This window comes from Oncorhynchus mykiss, chromosome 11 (assembly GCF_057628025.1).
Source record: "Oncorhynchus mykiss isolate SJ-2025 chromosome 11, ASM5762802v1, whole genome shotgun sequence".
Lineage (NCBI taxonomy): Eukaryota > Metazoa > Chordata > Actinopteri > Salmoniformes > Salmonidae > Oncorhynchus > Oncorhynchus mykiss.
In genome coordinates, this window is record NC_143032.1 from 34,589,815 (window position 1) to 34,610,914 (window position 21,100).

Consider the following 21,100-nt stretch of genomic DNA (forward strand, 5'->3'; position numbering starts at 1 on the left):
TGGGTCTGGGGGAAAAGGAGTAAAGGAATTTCTGTGGAAAGGTACTTAATGTACAACAAACAGGGTAGCTTTGTTCACTTACTTTATACTCCATAACTACGGAGTGGCCTTCAAGCATGAGTTGTACTTACACGCACAAAGACTATTCCGTATAGGCACAGTGCTCTATAATGGCTATATAGGCACAAGAAACTTTTCTCTTTTGGCTTTGCATTTCAGTGTCCCGGGGGAGACATAGCTAAGTGTCTGTTTCTCTACAGTACATTGCCTGGGCGCAATATACAGCACTATCAGGATCACAGTCATTTCTCTTGTCCTCATCTAGCCCCATCCAGCGCTCTCACCTCCCCTCCCCTCCCCTCCCGTGCCATTAGATATGTGATGACATGTGAAAAGACAGTGCTCCTCTATGTCTGAGCCTCACTGGTCAACGAGCAATCACCAAGCATAAGGATCCCTATTCAACCCTGTGCTTGGTTTTCTTCACATTGCCGATCCTGCCAGAGTAATATGAGAATTGATGAGTTTGTCTTCTCTTTCTCGTCCAGGCGCCCGACAACCAGTGACGCAGTTTATTGTTTTATCCACAATGTGCCCACTAAGGTCCAACTCATCTCAACCTCTGGGCTAAATCTACTAGACAGCCCTGTCTTGTATTCAGAAATTCAGACTAGCCCACTCTTGTTTTTCTAGACTATTCCAGGCAGACTCCAGGAGGGCAAAACAGGCATTCTAAAGTGGTTGTATTTATTACACTGTGTAAGCTGGGATATAAAGTTTATTTTTGCCTGAACGGAGCCGTCACTACCTTTAGCACTGTATTTTGACAGCTTGGAACACTTACTTTTGGCCAGATATTGCTTTAAAAGTGCATTTAACTGTTTATATAGCAGAAGCCCATCTATTTGACAAATCAATTAACTTCTATTCTCACTATCCAGTACATGACTTACTCCTTGTGTTTTTTATTTTATATCGCTAATTTGATTTCTAAGCAACCACGTCTGGCATGGAAACAATGCAGGTAGTAGGTAGGAAGTAACTCCTAACTTAAAAAGTACTTATAACTTAAATGTAAAAAATGCCACCGCCTAGTATGCCCCATTTTTAAAAGCTTGATATTCTGATGTTTCCTGCAGAGAACGAATGAAGGCTATGGAGCAACAGATTGCCAGCTTGACTGGTCTTGTTCAGCATGCACTTTTAACGTCCCCAAACACTAGTGGCACCAACGAGGCTCTCAGGTAAGCAAGAAGATGAAGTGAGGCAGCTTGGGACATTGAGTTCTCCGAGATAAGCCCAGGCTGCCCCAGCCAAAGTGGGAAAAGATAATTGCAAATAAACTAGCTCTCACTTTTAGCCATCTGAGCCAGCCTAGGTAAACAGAACATTGTCAGGGGGAAATAGGGTGCACAAGGGGTCTGATATTATCTCCATTTATTCTCCAAAATGGCTGCCTCTATAGGTTGATATGGCTGCAGTTGACCTTTGCATTTCAACCTACTCTGTGGAGATCTTGTGCTAACTGTGTTTGCTTGGGTTTACAATGAACCATCTCAATGAATGCACGATGAGTGGAATGAACATGGGATGATTTACTATGGGAACAGACTGCTCCTAACAGCCATCATGTTAACAAGTCCCTCTGTCAGTCTACCCAACCATACGTATGGCTGTCTATACGGCTTTTACTAATATGTATCAACCCTAACTGAAGGACAGTGCCCAGGCTTTTTATTGAATCTCTTATATCGTGATTCAACAGAATTCATAGGTCTCTTTCTCTCACTCTATGTCTCTGTGTGCGTGCGTGCGTGCGTGCGTGTGTGTGTAGCGAACGACCCATGAAGACATCAAGACAAGCGTCTCCGGTTCAGAGTGCACACAGTGCAGGTCAGGACCACTATTACCCTTCTGCATGTATCACATCATGAACTGTGTCCCTACATTGTGCCCTATTACCTATATAGTGCCCTACTTTTCACTTGAGCCCTATGAGCTTTCCTATGGGGCCAGGTAAAAAATGGTGCACTATGTAGGGAATAGGTTGGCATTTGGGATGCAGCCCATGATCTACTTCACAATACAGTTTTCTGTTGCATATCCACGTTTTCCCCATGATGCATTGCACAGACAAGTCTCTCATGTTAATGTCACTCAACAGTCTGCCGTATGCTCTCCCCTACCACTCCACTAAAACTGTCAGTGAGTCAGTCACAGACCAGCTTACTTTACTCTTCGCCAAGTCCCCCATATTCCCCCTCAAATCCACTCTTCTCATACAAAAACAGCAAACCTAATATGTGCTGCTGAAAAACAAGAGCAGTGTATTATTTCTTCATCCCCGCCAAGATGATTCAATCTCGTCTGGCTAACAGTCTGCGCAGATGTGGGTTCGATAAAAGAAATGCAATCTGGAGGGCGGCGGAAGGAAAACAGAGCGGTATTTATCTGTCTGCTGCCGAAGCAGTTCCTTACATCTTAGCGATACACTTCTTCTTCTTCTTACACCACGCTGATACAATCTGCTGTGTCACGTTGTGTGTGTGTGTGTGTGTGAGGGAATTTCAATCTCTTCAACACCAAAAAGACTGTTCATGTCTCACAGGATTTCCCTTCGTTTATCGTTCCCCCGCATCAAATGCATGAACAATTTACATATTTCTCTTGATTCCTCAGACTCTCTTGTTGTTACTTCATAATCTCCATCACAAAAACACCCTCAGTCTACAAACAGTGGATTGTATCCTAAATGGCACCTTATTCCCTCAAAAGTGTACTACTTTTAACCAGAGCCCAATGGGCCATTTGGTACGCAGACAGTAAAACACAGGAACTGCTTTCTTCCGAACCTGCACTTCAGGTCTGTGCTGCTGTCATCCACTATGAGAGGACTGTGGTGAATGTTGGAGGGGGATTACACAGTGACAATAGCAGTGTGTTCCTTAGCCCCACAGCAGGGCTGTACTATGGTTGTATCCTAAATTGCACCCTATTCCCTTTATAGTGCACTAACTATATAGGGAATAGGGTGCCATTTGGGATGTAGATCTACTCTGTTTGGAGGGAGCTTAGAGTGCTCTCTCTCTCTCTCTCTCATTTCCTCGCAACATTCCACTCTTTTCATTGTTCCGACACTGGACAGGGACTTTTTCACTTCCGCTAAGGGACTTCAGTGGCTTACAACACCGCATTGGAACTTAAAGTGCCACTCCCACAACAAGCGCCCGAGAGACACTCTTCGACCTCTGTCGGTGTTCAAAGGTCACACTAACACACTCTGAAAGTGAGGAACAGCGTCATTTTATTCAACTTGAGTTACTGTCAGTGCAGGCTGCAGAGGGCATAGCATGTAAAGAGTAATTATCTTGTCAGTCTGACCGCCTCCGAGGCCAGAGGACATGACTGGCGGTTGTTTTCGACGGCGGGCGAACCCGTCTCCTGTCTCCCATTACTCACAGTGATTTGAAATGTTCTGCGTACCAAATGCCTCTCTATTCCCAATACAATGGACTGTTTTTGACCAGAGCCCTAAAGTCCCTGGTCAAAAGGAATGCACTACATAGGGAATAGGGTGCTAATTTGGGATGTACAGTGCCTTGCGAAAGTATTCGGCCCCCTTGAATTTTGCGACCTTTTGCCACATTTCAGGCTTCAAACATAAAGATATAAAACTGTATTTTTTTGTGAAGAATCAACAACAAGTGGGACACAATCATGAAGTGGAACGACATTTATTGGATATTTCAAACTTTTTTTTAACAAATCAAAAACTGAAAAATTGGGCGTGCAAAATTATTCAGCCCCCTTAAGTTAATACTTTGTAGCGCCACCTTTTGCTGCGATTACAGCTGTAAGTCGCTTGGGGTATGTCTCTATCAGTTTTGCACATCGAGAGACTGAACTTTTTTCCCATTCCTCCTTGCAAAACAACTCGAGCTCAGTGAGGTTGGATGGAGAGCATTTGTGAACAGCAGTTTTCAGTTCTTTCCACAGATTCTCGATTGGATTCAGGTCTGGACTTTGACTTGGCCATTCTAACACCTGGATATGTTTATTTTTGAACCATTCCATTGTAGATTTTGCTTTATGTTTTGGATCATTGTCTTGTTGGAAGACAAATCTCCGTCCCAGTCTCATGTCTTTTGCAGACTCCATCAGGTTTTCTTCCAGAATGGTCCTGTATTTGGCTCCATCCATCTTCCCATCAATTTTAACCATCTTCCCTGTCCCTGCTGAAGAAAAGCAGGCCCAAACCATGATGCTGCCACCACCATGTTTGACAGTGGGCATGGTGTGTTCAGTGTGATGAGCTGTGTTGCTTTTACGCCAAACATAACGTTTTGCATTGTTGTCAAAAAGTTCCATTTTGGTTTCATCTGACCAGAGCACCTTCTTCCACATGTTTGGCGTGTCTCCCAGGTGGCTTGTGGCAAACTTTAAACGACACTTTTTATGGATATCTTTAAGAAATGGCTTTCTTCTTGCCACTCTTCCATAAAGGCCAGATTTGTGCAATATACGACTGATTGTTGTCCTATGGACAGAGTCTCCCACCTCAGCTGTAGATCTCTGCAGTTCATCCAGAGTGATCATGGGCCTCTTGGCTGCATCTCTGATCAGTCTTCTCCTTGTATGAGCTGAAAGTTTAGAGGGACGGCCAGGTCTTGGTAGATTTGCAGTGGTCTGATAGTCCTTCCATTTCAATATTATCGCTTGCACAGTGCTCCTTGGGATGTTTAAAGCTTGGGAAATCTTTTTGTATCCAAATCCGGCTTTAAACTTCTTCACAACAGTATCTCGGACCTGCCTGGTGTGTTCCTTGTTCTTCATGATGCTCTCTGCGCTTTTAACGGACCTCTGAGACTATCACAGTGCAGGTGCATTTATACGGAGACTTGATTACACACAGGTGGATTGTATTTATCATCATTAGTCATTTAGGTCAACATTGGATCATTCAGAGATCCTCACTGAACTTCTGGAGAGAGTTTGCTGCACTGAAAGTAAAGGGGCTGAATAATTTTGCACGCCCAATTTTTCAGTTTTTGATTTGTTAAAAAAGTTTGAAATATCCAATAAATGTTGTTCCACTTCATGATTGTGTCCCACTTGTTGTTGATTCTTCACAAAAAAATACAGTTTTATATCTTTATGTTTGAAGCCTGAAATGTGGCAAAAGGTCGCAAAGTTCAAGGGGGCCGAATACTTTCGCAAGGCACTGTAGATATGGTGAGTTTGGGGGTCAGCCGTGTGCTTCTGTGGGCAGGCGCCACAGGAAGCACAGAGATGTGTGAGGCGAGGGCTAGCCAGGCCAATGACTCAGAGGTTACGTTTCAAATGACACCCTATTCCCTATATAGTGCACAACCTTTGGCCAGGGCCCCTATATATGACCTGCTTCCCTATGGGCCCTGGTCAAAAGGAGAGCACTACATAGGGAATAGGATGGTATTTGGGATGTAGACAGACAGAAGGCAGAAGGTGAAAAGGAGGAGCGAGAACCTTACTCCCTCCTTTCAATCGCAGAGGAGGGGAGGAATTACATTTTAACGTGCCTGTGCACTTTTGACTGTGTGATATTTCCTTTTCTGTTAATGAAGGAGTAATGTATTGCCTATTTCCTCCAAAGCCTGCAGTGTTGCTCAAGTTTCCGTCACATTGCGAAAGAGATTCCTGTACTTGTGGATGCATACAGCATAGCCTACGTTATGAATAATTCAATGGTATGGGTTTAGATGCATTTTCACACACCGGTTATTGTTTTGATTCCATTGTTGTAAATCAGTTTTCATAAAGCTGGCTAGAGGGCTCATCTTTATGGAAAGTGAGCCGTCTATCCAACTCTGTTTTCTTGTGCAGTTTTGTTATCGCCTTTGTAGAACTGACTAGCTTGTAGGGGTTTTTAAATGTGGCTATTTGATTTGATGTCATTCAGGAGGTTCCCCTATCCTAGCACCCAAAAGTGCCGCACTCCCCTCTGAGAGTGGCTCCACCCCTGCACTACCAGGCTCTGCCCCCTTTCAGGCCAACCTGTTCCAGTTCAAGAAGAATGTCTCGGACCTTCGGCTGCAGCTCCATCAGATGAGACAGCTGCAGGTAACACCCGTGATGCTCTAGGAGTGGGATTAAGTTTCTCCCAGACTCTGATCTTGGGTCCATTTTGCATTTTCCCCCACTAATGGTTAAGGTTAGGATTGGGATAGGGGAAGCTAATCCTAGATCTGTACCTAGGGGAAACTTCACTCCGGAGCCCCTATCTACTTTTATTGGCTATCAATTTGATATCAGCTGTCAATCAGCTGTCAATCCACCCCCTCTATCTGGATTGGTTAAGAAACCGAACTCTTTCTTTCTCATTAATCAATGGAAGGGAATTATGCCCCCAGATACAATCAAAGAATGGTGTTCGCTCCTTGAGATTTGTGTGTGTGTGTGTGTGTGTGTACGTGTGTATATTCATGTGTGTGTTACCTAGCTCCAGAACCAGGAGGCTCTATGTGTGCAGCTGAAGCGGGCTGAGCAGGAGATCAGCATAAAGTTGGCGGAGGCCATGAAACATCTGGAAGACCCGGTCCAGAGACAGAGAGCCCTGGTGGAGGAGGACAGACGCGAGTACCTGGGCTTGGAGGAGAGAGTACTCAACCAGCTAGAGTAAGAGGGAGAGAGCGGGTCAACAACAAACACATCAACAACCATTCCGACCACTAGAATCCCATTTCCTGACTACCACACAACAGCTTTAGAATGTCTTTTACTGGGTTATATTAAGTAGTGCAGATGATACTCTAAAACAAAAACAAAAAAATGCTTGTTAGTACAAAATTGTTTAATGTTGTCCCTGTAGAACCCAAAGGGGTTTGAATTTGTGTTTTTGCCCTAGCACTACACAGCTGATTCCAAGTATCAGCTCATCATCAAGCTTTGATGATTTGAATCAGGTGTGTACTGCTAAGGCAAAAACAAAAAGTGTGCACCCCTTTGGGTCGCCAGGACTAGAATTGAGAAGCACTGCTGCAGGAGAACCCTTTTCTTTGGCTGGGGAGAACCTTTTTATATCGGTTATTTGAATAACCCTCTGTATAGCCATTTGTCTGGTTCTTCATTACACTGTTCCAATCAGAGGGTTCTTCATTACACTGTAAAAAATGTCCCGGCTACTGGTTGCAGTGAAAATACGGTAAATATACAAAAAGTTACTTTATTTTTAGAGCCGGAATAAGGTATTATTGATGTAAGGGACAGTATGATGCTGTATTCTGATTACTTAGGAGTCAACCTCACTTGGGATTTGGACTCTTCTTTACAGTAATGTAATGTTAAAGCAAAGTTTATTTGAAATTTACGGTAACATACTGTACTTTTTTTTTTACAGCAACTTACAGGTAAGGCTGCCGGTAAGATGCCATAAAAACAAGTTACGGGTTTTACAGTCTAGTGAATACAACCCAGGTGTTATTGGCAACTGCAAGTACACACCCTCCAAATTGCCCACAGGTTTGAACAGGCAGACAATGTCTGTCTCTCATTGGAGCCCAGCAGTCACTGAACAATAAGACCAGGCAGCCTGGGCAGGCAATTATTCACAGCATTCTCTTAATTTAATTCACTCATCGCAGCTTGCCAATAGGGAACATTAATTTAATCCTTTTAATTCTGTTGTTTAACAGGCAAGGTCAGAGTGCTGCCTGGGTAGACAGTGGTAAACATATTCCCTGATCTCCATCACGATAGGAGCGTTGCCTGAACATTGGTCTACTGGGGAATCAGACATGCGCAAGGGCGTTGAGCGCTGGATTCAGCTCAGTGTTTTCCTTGGTGCTTTGCCAGGTCTTACTCAGCAAAGGCCTGCAGTAGTGTTTTAAATAAGGCTAGCTAATGAGCTCTGTTTGGCTGAGGGGGGGGACTGTGGTGTGAAAAGACGCAGCCTTCTTCTCCGGACAGAAAACCCAATTTAATATGACCTGGGAGAGTGAGTCTGGGACTCCTTAAAAAAAAAAATACTTTGGGAAGAAATGAGGCGACAAACGACCAAGGTTGAAATAGGACTGTTTATCATTGGCACTACTGTAACAAGGCCCTTTAAATCTAAGGAGCTGTAACATGAGGATGCTGCTAACATGGAGGATTTCAAACGAAGGACAGTGGAGGTGTTGTGTTTTGCGTTACTTTTCACAAATGTCAGCAGACCTATAGGGTTTTCCGTAGTTCTGAACACATGGTTTTCCTGCATTCCCATTTCTTGGCTCGAAACCGACTGGCCATAGGGCGGCTCATGCAAAAGCCAGATGGGTTGGTCCATCTTTAGCCCACTGGGGGGGGTCAGTCTGTCCCTGGTCATTCCTATTTATTTCCAGTCTGTTCCGTTCACCAGTCATCACGAGCCTGCCAAGGAGTCTAGATCTGAACCAGCTGTCAGCACTCAGCCGGTGATTCGACTACCCTTGAGCAATAGAGAAAGATGAGAGAGAGTTGAGTGCCCATTAAGCTTCCTCAAATAGATGATCCCTGGGATATCTTGCATGTTTGTCAAGCCATCTTTAGAAGTGTATTCTAATGCTGCACCATTTCATCGACTCACATTATAGACATTTACTTTCTAAAGTCCTGTATAAGTTATCTTAAGAAGAAAGAGATGCTTCCCCCCCCCCCCGCCGGCTCTTCAGTTGAATTTTTCCATAGTCATCATCAAGAGGCTCTTCACATAAGAGGAACTCTCTTTTGACAGCAGCTGTACAAAAAAAAAAAACATACTCCTCTCAAGGGAATCCGGTCACAAAGAATCTAAATGTTTTGTTCACCTGCAGTTCAGAGCGCCACACAATGCTATCATCTACCCAACACATTTCCTCTTGGAGTCGACTGCTTAGAATACAGAGTACAGCGTTATCAAAACAATAGGGACTCTACGTAAGAAAGTTGTTGCACAAATAAGCCCAGATTCCATGTGGACACAGTTGAGGTTTTGGGAAGTAACCCAATCCAGTCGGAGCGGACTCCCACAGAGGAAGTGCAGTGTGGTTTGACTGAGAATGTCCGCTTTTGGTCATTAAGGTGAAAGGGCCGACGTCCCTACGGCCCAGATGGTTTTTAGAATATGAACATTGTTGGATTTGATCTGTTTGCCCTCTCACTTTTCAGTTGTCATTCAGCTCAAACTGGTGCTCGCTGTGTGCCAATAAGGTTCAAATTAGTATTGTCTGCCCTCTAGTGTTGGTGTGCAGTCAGTGTTTTCTGGTGACACATCAAGCATGCAATCTTAAGTCTATTATGGTGATACGTCGGCATCACCAGTATGCCAGGGATTTGATGGTGCGAGGGAAGAGGGAAACTCACCTCATCCACCCACCAATGGGTGGCAACCACTTGGGTGATGCACGGCAACCAGTTGTGCCACAAACCTCACCACACATCAGCTCGTATAGTGGAGAGGTGAGGAGTGATATACCAATTAGGAGTGGTGTTGTGAATGTTCGCTCTCTCTGTCGTGTGTGTGTGTGTGTGTGTGTGTGTGTAGGGAACTGGAGCATTACGTGGACACTCTGAAGAGGGAGACCAGCTCGGCGGGGGCTCACAGAGCTGTGACACTGAAGCATGTGGAAGAGGGGGCCGTTAGCCTCAGGAAAGTGGGAGAGTCTCTGGCAGGACTCAGAGGTAAAGACTGCCTGTACAGTGTAGTCTACTTTAAACAGACACAATATCTTAGATGATGTGCATTGCCCATGGATTCCATAGGTTTCCATGTGCTATGGTTTTCAGTTACAAGTAAAGTAATAAGTAAGATAATATCATTTCTGAGTAACACAAAACTACAACTAGAAAAAGGTGCATTTTCTTTGTTGAATAGCAGTCGCGTTCCACTACATTAATAAAGTTGTCCTCCAATGAAGGGTGGTGGAGAATTTTTATAATATATATTTTTCTAGTGTATATATTTTTTTTGACATGTTTTCTCAGGAGAGTTCCCGCCACTGCAGACCAGGATGCGTTCTGTCCTGAGGGTGGAGGTGGAGGCAGTTAAGTTCCTCAAAGAGGAGCCCCACAAACTGGACAGCATGCTGAAGAGAGTCAAGTGCCTCACGGAGACACTCAGCAGTCTGAGGAGGTACACGAACCCGGGAGGGAGGGTTGGGGTTGGGGTTGGGGGGGGGCATTCCGATTCTCCACCCTTCACCTGAAATGTGCACTCGTTCCTACCTCGCTCGTGCATTTAAAAGCATTGTACTGGTGAAAGCTTTCCTCACACCAGTTCATTATTTTTTAAATCCATGAGGAGGAGTGTACACTTTGAAAAAGAAGGGTAGAGAAATGGAATGTAGCCAGAACAAGACAAAAAAAAAACAATAAAATAAAGGTCAGATCAAAGTAAATGAAGTGAAATAAAGTGAAAAGAAATGTAAAAAACTTGGTGGCCCGGCGTCGTGGAGTGATGGGGAGCGGTTAAGAGAGAGTTGATGGAAAACAGAAGTTTCCAGAGAAGTCGGGCATATGATAATAGTGTATGAGACGCTAACCGTTGAATACGCTGGCGTGAGGTTGGCTCCGCAACGCGACTCCCTGCAGCACCCCATTTTAATAGAAATATAAACATCATAAATTTTACACAGGGTGCACCATGCGGCCAAACTCATCTATATTACCTCGTCCTCTTAGTGAGCTTCTCTCCCCGCATGTCAGAGATGATTACACCCACTTTGGTGTTGGATTTGGGCCAAATCCACTTTGTGAGATTTATAGTATTTTCAGGCTAGACAAGCCAGGGCGGTAAAGTACTTCTATCAAACTCCAAAGTTCTGTATGCACTGTTCTGTGTTATGAGGTTAGGAGTTTTGAAGCATTCGTTCATGGCTCCATGGCATATGTCATCATAGGTATGTATTACCTTAGTGGGATACCAATTGTTGCAATTTGGATTAACTAGTGTTTGTGCTCAGTATACCTTCCCAAACTTTCTCCAAATTCTGGGGGGGGGGGGGGGGATCCACTTGGAAATGTAAAAAAAAATCCTGGTTGGAATATTCCAGGAGTGAACACATATTCCAGAATCCTGCTACCAGGATTTTGGGAAAGTAACCTTAATATTGTCTGTCCGTCCCTCTCTGCCCTACAGATGTGCTACAACCCCAATAGAGAGCAGCCCGGCCACCAGCACCATGGTGGACCCAGACCCCCCAGCGGAGCCTCCAGCCTCCCCCTCGGCCCTGCCCGAGCCCCAGATCTCCTCCATCAGGTCTGAGGTGGTCATGCCCTCCTGCCCTATGGTCATCCACCACGTCCAGAGCTCTCCGGTCCACATTCAGCAGTCCCAGCAGTCTGCAGCCCTGCTGGTCCAGCCCAGTCCCCCCATAACCCCCACCCACAGCCAGGGCCGGGACTCCCCCAGCTCAGCCAAGGGCTCCACAGGCACCGCCTCGTCCTCCAACTCCAACCCCTCCAGCCAGGGGGGAAGCCCTGCACAGCAGAAGAAGACCCCTGCTGCCACTGCTGCAGCCAACCAAGAGCTGCCCACCCAGGCTCTGGTCAATAACGGCAGCAATGGGACAGGGAACTTCTTCATCGAGGAGATTCACACCAAGAGCAGCAAGAGCAAAAACAGGGCCATGTCTATAAAGGTAAGCCCTATGGAAGTTATAGTGCGTTTCAATCTATCATCTGTGACATCTCATATCAGATTTCCCCTAAGGGGAAATGTCTGTTTCTCTTCCCTCCACTGCTCTCTCTCTCTCTCTCTCTCTCTCAATCTTCCCTCCTCTCTCTTGCCCTCCACAGGCAGCAGAGAAGGAGTGGGAGGAGCGGAGGCAGAACATGGGCCACTATGATGGGAGGGAGTTTGAGAGGATCCTGGATGAGGCCCAGGCCAACATGATGAAGGGCATCCCCTGTCGGGAGGTGCCGAGCGAGGGGGAGGCCTCTGCAGTGACCCCTGCTGCCCTGGAGGACCAAGTGGATTCCCCCAAGCCTGTGACACCAACCACGGGTAGGGAGAGTTATTTTACGAAACTACCTGACACACTCAACATATTCCACTACTATAAAAAATATCTTTTTTTTGTTCTTCAGGAAAATGACCCTTTTGTAATTTTCATGTAGGCCTTATTGTTGACCTTGTGTGTGTTTGTCTATTACAGAAGAGACTCCGCCTGAGCCCAGCTCAGAGAAACCAGCCATAGCCAAGCTTGCTGGTCCTGAGAAACTCCCCAAGCCGGTACTAGAGAAGCCCACAGACAAAGTGGGCAAAGTCAGCTTGGAGGCCAGCAAGTCTCCTCCCCCTCCTCCGCCCAGAAAGACCTTCTCCAGCTCTGGAATGACCACCACTCGGTCTGGAGAGGTGGTCTACACCAGCAGGAATGAGTCTGCCTCGGGACAGGTCAGTCCGTCATGTCGTCTAGCTGCAGGCTAGTCTGCGGTCAACTAGCACTGGTCCAGGGCATCACGTGTGGCTTGCAAACACAGACTTCAGCATCAGCAAGCTGCACGTAACGTTCTGGACCAGAGCGAGTGGTAAACCACAGACATGGCTTCTACGTGACATGGGGAGAGGGGACAGTTTAAGGACAGTTTTATCAAGCAATTTAAAAGCAATATCATTTATATACCTTGGAATGGGCTATGTTGATCTGACTCTTGTGGTAAATAACAGTGATGCTAGTATTTGAGTCATATTAAATGTCGCTATTAACCCGCTTCCCCCATTCCCATCTAAACCAGGAGGAAGAGGAGGCTGAGGTCCCAGCTGCCCAGCGCAAACCCACCAAGATCCCCCCAGAGACCACGCCTTCCACCCCTGCCCCCGTTGCTGCCTCAGCCATCCACGAGGAGGAGGACGACGAGGGGGACAAAATCATGGCAGAGCTGCAGGTAAGACCCATACATCCAACAGCTGCTGTACATTTACTCCCACACACACATACTTCATACTATACAATACTATATTGATCAAATAGGACCACTGGGAAATACATCCACACTAATGACTATTCTATCTCTCCTTCACTATGGGAGTGGGTCCTCTATCCCTTCCTTTCCTGGTGGTTGGGTTACCTTCACTTGGCAGAGGATGGATGCAGTCCTTTACAAAATCAGAATTAGCCATGGTCTTACCCCTAGAAAGTTTAACCATTCGGCCACCACAGCACTAGGTTAATAGTATACAAGCCGTATCAAACCAGCACCAGGCTCAGTGACTTTAGGAGAAGCATTTTCTCCACTTAACTGCCGGGTAGTCTACAGTCGTGGCCAAAAGTTTTGAGAATTACACAAATATTAATTTTCACAAAGTCTGCTGCCTCAGTTTGTATGGTGGCAATTTGCATATACTCCAGAATGTTATGAAGAGTGATCAGATGAATTGAAATGAATTGCAAAGTCCCTTTTTGCCATGCAAATGAACTGAATCCTCAAAAAAAGCATTTCCACTACATTTCAGCCCTGCTACAAAAGGACCAGCTGACATCATGTCAGTGATTCTCTCCTTAACACAGGTGTGAGTGTTAAGGCTGGAGATCACTCTGTCATGCTGATTGAGTTCGAATAACAGATTGGAAGCTTCAAAAGGTGGGTGGTGCTTGGAATCATTGTTCTTCCTCTTTCAACCAAGGTTACCTGGAAGGAAACACGTGCCGTCATTATTGCTTTGCACAAAAAGGGCTTCACAGGCAAGGATATTACTGCCAGTAAGATTGCACCTAAATCAACCATTTATCGGCTCATCAAGAACTTCAAGGAGAGCGGTTCAATTGTTGTGAAGAAGGCTTCAGGGCGCCGAAGAAAATCCAGCAAGCGCCAGGACCGTCTTCTAAAGTTGATTCAGCTGCGGGATCGTGGCACCAACAGTACAGAACTTGCTCAGGAATGACAGCAGGCAGGTGAGGCGAAGACATTTGGAGGATGGCCTGGTGTCAAGAAAGGCAGCAAAGAAGCCACTTCTCCAGGAAAAACTGCTGAGGACTGGGGTAAAGTCATTTTCTCTGATGAATCCCCTTTCCAATTGTTTGGGGCATCCGGAAAAAAGCTTGTCCGGAGAAGACCAGTTGAGCGCTACAATCAGTCCTGTGTCATGCCAACAGTAAAGCATCCTGAGACCATTCATGTGTGGGGTTGCTTCTCAGCCAAGGGAGTGGCTCACTCACAATTTTGCCTAAGAACATAGCCCTGAATAAAGAATGGTACCAACACATCTTCCGAGAGCAACTTCTCCCAACCATCCAGGAACAGTTTGGTGACGAACAATGCCTTTTCCAGCATGATAGAGCACCTTGCCATAAGGCAAAAGTGATAAATAAGTGGCTCGGGGAACAAAACATTTATATTTTGGGTCCATGGCTAGGAAACTCCCCAGACCTTAATCACATTGAGAACTTGTCAATCCTCGAGGTGGGTGGACAAACAAAAACCCACAAATTCTGACAAACTCCAAGCATTGATTATGCAAGAATTGGCTGCCATCAGTCAGGCTGTGACCCAGAAGTTAATTAACAGCATGCCAGGGCGGATTGCAGAGGTCTTGAAAATCAACTTCATGTAATTGTCAATAAAAGCCTTTGACACTTATGAAATGCTTGTAATTTTACCTCAGTATTTCATAGTAACATCTGACAAAAATATCTAAAGACACTGAAGCAACAAACTTTGTGACAATTAATATTTGTGTCATTCTCAACTTTTGGCCACGACTGTAGGTGTTTCTAATAGACCATCACTTCACAAATGGCAGGTATAGTTACGCTCTGGCCCTCAGGGCCCTAAACCCTAATCCCCTAACATATCTTCACTCCCCAGGTCTTCCAGAAGTGCACAGTTAAGGATGTAGGGGTGAAAAGTAGTGTGCTAGAGACACACCCTACTCGAGTTGAGCCCCAGATCAGAGAGCTAAGACCCGGGGCCTTATTGCCCCTCAAAGAGAAAAAGGTAAAGGACGTGGTGCCGTTTAGCCGTCCGCCTAACTGCCTGCTTCTGTCCACTGTGTGACGTCAGCTAACGATCGATGGCTGTACCTTAACCACCTCTGTGCCTTTCACACCTCCCTGCTTCTACCTCCATCAAGAGATCTGTACTGTAACAACTCCACTACCCAAAATCCCTTCTGATTCTGACTTGTTCTCTTTTTCCCTTTTTGATTTCAATGGAACTCATGGCTTGGACTTGTTTTTCTCTGACTAAGTCTGCAGAAAATGTCTGGAAAAGTGTAATTGTGTGTATCCAACAAATGAATGGTGTCTTGTTGCTACTGATTTTTGATTGCGTTATGTTTGTCTTGCTTGATCCAATCAATAAACTAATCCTTTATCTTGCATCCAGACCTAATCGAATGGTCTTGTCTGTTTCTTGGGAATAACTGCCCTTTATTTAAATAATAATTTGCTTATAGACTTTGCTATAGGAAAGTACTTTGATTGGCTATTGAGGGGAACAAGGTTTTATTATTTGTTGCCTAGGTTACAGACTTGTTTTTGCAGACTTGGTTTACTTTAGGTCACTGGGACCAATTTCTTTACGTTACTTATTTCTTGGGAATGACACCTTACTATAGCTCTGAATCTCTATATAACTTTAACTCTTATCTTCTAATTACTGTTAATACCCAAACAGATGCCTAATGTGGTTGTTGTCCACAGGAGAACAGGGAACTACAGTGCATATGTCCCATATGGCACCCTATTCGCCTACTTTTGACCAAAGCCATATTGGCCCGGTTGAAAAATAAACTCTTAGAAAATAAGGTTCTTTCTAGAACCTAAAAGGGTTCTTCGGCTGTCCCCATAGGAGCACCATTTAAATAACTATTTTTGGTTCCAGGTAGAATCCTATTTGTTTCCATGCACTGTAGAACCCTTTTCCCAGAGGGTTCTACATGGAACCAAAAAAGGGTTCTACCTGGGACAGCTGGAGATCTCTTTTAGAACCCTTTTTTTTCTCCTAAGAGTGCATGTAGTGCACTACAAAGGGAATAGGGTGCCATTTGGGATGCACTCTTTATCTCATGCTCCTCTCTAACTCACTCAGAAACCATGTCACAAGATATTGTACGTGGACTGTATGAGATATCCAGTTATTCTGAGGGTCAGATATGATCTTTTCCTGGTAAACAAAATGTTCAGCTCAAACACCAGCAATGCATTGGTCATGTTATTACTGCGTACACATTTTCAGACATACAACGTTGCATTCCACTCACCAAATGGGAATGATTGATTAAACGTTCTTTTAAACCAACAACAAAGTTGAGAATATATAGAAACATGCAACACTGAACGTATTATGTTAGCTAGCCTGTTGGTAGAATGGGTGTCAGTCTATACCTCAGATTAGAGTATTCGTTTGGGATTGGTAGATCATTTTTTAAAAACTTTTAAATCAATGATATATAGACTGCTTTGTTGTTGTTTGAATCCAAGATTGTCCCTTTAAAGGTTTTTACATAATAGCCATAACATACCATAACTATTCACTTGTGCCTGCATGTATGATCCTATAAGGTATCTAATATGTTATAAGCACGTATCTTGAAACTCAATCAAAGTATGCCTTGTAGGACTACTATGCTGTGTTGCATAGTAGAGAGAATCCAAGTTAGAGTTCACCCATAGAGTGCAATTGCACAATAATGCTGTCCCTTCACGAACTTTCCTAGCAGAGCTCTGAGAACACTCGTGAGGACAAAGATCCCAACGCGGATGAAAACGGGAACACCACCCCTCTTCGTCAGAGCCCTGGGGTACGAATACCATATTTTCACCGCTAAAACTTCATAGTCAAAATCTCAGGGCATTTACTATGCTAACATTCATCTTGACATCCAAAGTTCCAAACGTGCCTTGGAATGTTTACAAATGTCATGTTGTATGGTTATATGGGCCTTATGAAGTCATGTTGTATGGTTATGGGCCTTATGAAGTCATGTTTTATGGGCCTATGAAGTCATGTTGTATGGTTATATGGGCCTATGAAGTCATGTTGTATGGTTATTTGGGCCTATGAAGTAATGTTGTATGGTTTTATGGGCCATATGAAGTAATGTTTTATGGTTTTATGGGCCTTATGAAGTCATGTTGTATGGTTATATGGGCCATATGAAGTCATGTTGTATGGTTATATGGGCCATATGAAGTAATGTTGTATGGTTATATGGGCCATATGAAGGCATGTTATATGGTTATGTGGGCCTAATGAAGTTATGTATGGTTTTATGGGCCTTATGAAGGCATGTTGTATGGTTATGTGGGCCTTATGAAGTCATGTTGTATGGTTTTATGGGCCTTATGAAGGCATGTTGTATGGTTTTATGGGCCTTACGAAGGCATGTTGTATGGTTTTATGGGCCATATGAAGTCATGTTGTATGGTTATGTGGGCCTTATGAAGTCATGTTGTATGGTTTTATGGGCCTTATGAAGGCATGTTGTATGGTTATATGGGCCTTATGAAGTCATGTTTTATGGGCCATATGAAGTCATGTTGTATGGTTATGTGGGCCTTATGAAGGCATGTTGTATGAAGCCCAAACGCATGCCTTTACATGTCATGATATATTTTTTCTTATTGATAGGCTTGTCATGTGTTGTAGTTTTTAACATGTACTCTCTCATCCTTCCTTTGCTATTTGCAGGTGATATACTACGTAACTGGGCAGATCTCCAAAGAGCAGCCACCACCCCTGGCCCCAGTGGAGGAGGCTCCTGAATGCAGAGACAACCCAACACTGTCCCCCTCACAGGTGTCAAATGTGAATGCTAATGACAATTCTCCAAGCCAGCAGCCACAGCAGCCGCAACCGAAACCCCAGCAGTTAGGGCCACCTATATCTCCCAAGCCTCTGTTCTTGAATTGCCCCAGCCCTCTGTCTCAGAAACAGGTGGTGAGCTCAGAGTCGTTGAAGACCAGCCCAGGAATATTAGATGGAGTTCTGGAAAGCCCAATGGTCAACACAGTAGATAAGCCTCAGATAAGCACAGTCAAGAGACTTGAGTCTCCAGTCTCCTCAGTCATCCAGGAGTCCAGCATTTCACTTAGAAAGAGTGTTGTGTTGCCGGCTGCATTGCCTAAAGTTTCTCCACCAATCACCATAACAGAGGCTCCTAAGGCAGTGGCGTCTCCCACAGAGAAGGCCCTTAGTGAGGCCACCAATCAACCCAGAGATCAGCCCAGACCCAAGTATGAGGAAGTGGAAGAAGAGGCCTTCCTGAGCCCTGACCTCCCTGGTGAGGAAGGCCCTCCGCCCCCAGACAACATAGCCTTCATGATCACCAACACCAAGGTCCAGGCCCTGTCCTGTGGGGAATACCAGGATCTGGTCAATGCCAAACGGGGCATCCAGACTGTGACTGTGGGGGCGGGGCCTGGGAACCGGGACATGACCCACACTACCCCGGGCGGCGACGGCGGCAGCTCGGTGGGGTCACAGGACGACAGCTTCAACAACAAGAAGCCGGTCATCATCATCTTTGACGAGCCCATGGACATCCGCTCGGCCTACAAGCGCCTATCTACGGTGTTTGAGTGTGAGGAGGAGCTGGAGAGAATGCTGGCCGCGGAGCGCATAGACGAGGAGGACGAGGAGTTGGAGGAGACATGGGGGAGCAGCGGTGGACTGCAGGTAAAGGTCGGGCCCGAGGGGGGAGAGAGGGCGGCTGGTCCCACGGCCATCAAGGCCCCCAGCGGCGCTCTTTGCTCTTCCAGTACTGACTTGTCGCACTCTTCCTCCTCGTCTGCGGAGCTCGTCGAGTCGTCCAGCGACGGCAAGCCAGACGGGAAGAAGAAGTTCAAGTTCAAGTTTCCCAAGAAGCAGCTGGCCGCTCTGTCTCAAGCCATCCGCACAGGCACCAAGACAGGCAAGAAGACGCTGCAGGTGGTGGTGTACGAGGACGAGGAGGAGTCGGACGGCACGGTCCGACAGCACAAGGAGGCCAAGAGGTTTGAGATCCAAAGCCGCTCCAAACAATCTGTTCTTCCAGCAGACATGTCACCCAAGGCCCAGGCTCCAGCTGTAGTAAGGCGGGAGCATTCAGATTCCCAAGGCAGGACGGCCGAGATCCGGAAGAGCACCTACAAGACCCTGGACAGCCTGGAGCAGACCATCAAGCAGCTAGAGACCACCATCAGTGAGATGGGCCCCGCAAGGCCCCACCAGGAGGAACCAGTGAGGAGTGCAGCCAGCGTGGAGCCCCAGGCTGGGTGTGGGGAGAGTGAAGGCCTGAAGAGGTCCTTATCACTCCCTTCTAAGAGTTCACTCCCCAAGGTCCCCCAGCCCAATAAGGCCTCCTCTCTGAGGAAGAAGACCAAACCTCAGCTCCTCCCCAGGCCAGCCGCCCTACCCACCGCCACCATCAACCCCAGCCAACAGGTCTCTTTCTAAGCTCTTGTCCGTCTGGAGGCTTTGGGTCCCCTTTTTACTCCTCCCTTCACTCCATCCTAACCACTTGGTTTACAAACCAACCATTCATGAATCACTTCCCAGGTGTTTTGGAAATGACAGAGCCCTTCTCTGTTGCTTTCTCCCTACATGGTCCAATATTATTGGGGAGTGGCATTTTCAGTGGGTCCGGTCCCCCTGTCTCTCATATCTCTACTTCGATTGGCTGCTCAAACTCTAACCGGGGTCTCAGCGAGTGGCAGACTTTTAATCAGACAATGACACTCAATGTGGATGACACTTTTGGTTTCTTGAATCTGTTGTCCTTGGACTGCATTAACTGTAGGGTTGTACGTTTTGGTATAGGCTACTACGGTACAGGCGGTGCATGTGCTCTTACTGGTGTTAAGCTTTTAACGGTTAGTGGTAATCTTGAACGAACAGGTTTGTGACCTGTCATTGCCTTGCTTCAATCAGTTTGTCATACCTCCAATATGGTGTTCTGTTTTTTTCTTTCTTTTATTTTCTTTCTTGTTTTGTTTCGTTTGGATCCTCTTGCAGAACGCAACCAGTGTCGCTTCCCCATCTAGTCGGATGCCAGTGCCCATGTCTGCGAAGTCCAGGCAGTCACCAGGGACTACTACAGACAAAGCAGGAAAACAGCAAAAGCTACAGGACAGCGCTCAGAGGCAGTTCCGACAGGTAGTTTTACTATAGGACCTTACCAGGGACCATAGGGACTAGAGGGAACAAACTTGTATAGTGAACAGGGTATAGAAAACAAGAGACCTGTGTTAAGGGAAAAAATATAAAAACAACCAAAGCTGCGAGAGTTGAAGTGTTTTGTTTAAATGGGGTTGAGGTGGCCATTTTGGCTTCTGTTGATGTTCTCTCAATCTGCTCTGACTGAAAGGCATGTTTGACTCTTGACTGTTACCCTTATAACATCACCGTATGCTTCTGCATGGTCCACACTGCTCATGGCGGCTTTTAATGTGTTGGTTACGAGAAAGAGAAAAAAAGAGAAAGAAAAAGAAAAATATTCCAGATGCATCCTGTCATCGACTGAGTTCTCCATCACCTCCCCAGTTTCCATCACAGCTGAGTTCCTAAACAGTGTTGCCAACCAACCTCAGGATGCTTTACTAAACCAATATTTCTCATTAGCCACACTCCCTCCTTGCCCACAATGCACCTCTATTAAACCCACACAGTCTACCTGATAGGCTCCTTTATTTTCACAACGCAACAGCTACTAAACCACACTTTAATACCCCTCCCTTCTAGCCTGCTGGAACTAGCCTGATCGCTGCGTTCACCATTATATTCCAGTTAAACAGAATGGTGTGAATGCAGCAATCAGGCTGGTTCCACCAGGCTGCCTCCGGCCCTCCTCTGAAGGATGCCCTTCTACCACCCACCTCTCCCCATTGCACTTGCAGTACCAGTCAGTGGAATATTCACCCTTACTTCTCCAGATATGCACTTTTGTCTTTCTTACCCTCAAAAATATCCCCCTCTTTTATCTAACATACTCCTCTTTCCTCCCCAACCAAGATGTATCTCTGGTTTTTCCCTCGGTTTTTGTCTCCACCTCTCAGACAGCTTGACAATCACTCTTAACACACAGGCATCACCAAGCAGTGCCCCCTCCCCCCCCATCTCAATCTTTCTTCATCCCTCCTTCCATCCTTTCAATCTTTTCTTTCTCCTTTTTAATTAACAGTGTGTTTCTCAGTTACCTCAAGTAACC

General features: G+C 45.7%; 1 protein-coding gene across 50 annotated transcripts in view; it reads left to right on the forward strand.

Moving 5' to 3' along the window:
- Positions 1-21,100, forward strand: part of LOC110535604 (sickle tail protein) — a 178,193-nt gene that overhangs the window by 155,083 nt on the left and 2,010 nt on the right. For 7 of the 50 annotated variants that reach the window (XM_021620697.3, XM_021620698.3, XM_090189895.1 and 4 more), the window contains 14 exons: positions 1,140-1,244; positions 1,835-1,893; positions 5,939-6,099; positions 6,479-6,654; positions 9,518-9,654; positions 9,958-10,105; positions 11,111-11,612; positions 11,770-11,977; positions 12,129-12,367; positions 12,709-12,858; positions 14,779-14,907; positions 16,631-16,714; positions 17,605-19,338; positions 19,909-20,049. In XM_021620697.3, coding sequence (XP_021476372.3) covers positions 1,140-1,244; positions 1,835-1,893; positions 5,939-6,099; positions 6,479-6,654; positions 9,518-9,654; positions 9,958-10,105; positions 11,111-11,612; positions 11,770-11,977; positions 12,129-12,367; positions 12,709-12,858; positions 14,779-14,907; positions 16,631-16,714; positions 17,605-19,338; positions 19,909-20,049 — 3,973 coding nt within the window. Of the gene's footprint in view, positions 1-1,139; positions 1,245-1,834; positions 1,894-5,938; positions 6,100-6,478; positions 6,655-9,517; positions 9,655-9,957; positions 10,106-11,110; positions 11,613-11,769; positions 11,978-12,128; positions 12,368-12,708; positions 12,859-14,778; positions 14,908-16,630; positions 16,715-17,604; positions 19,339-19,908; positions 20,388-21,100 lie in introns of those variants that run through there. The other 43 variants (XM_090189912.1, XM_090189914.1, XM_090189921.1 and 40 more) reach the window with 21 other exon arrangements.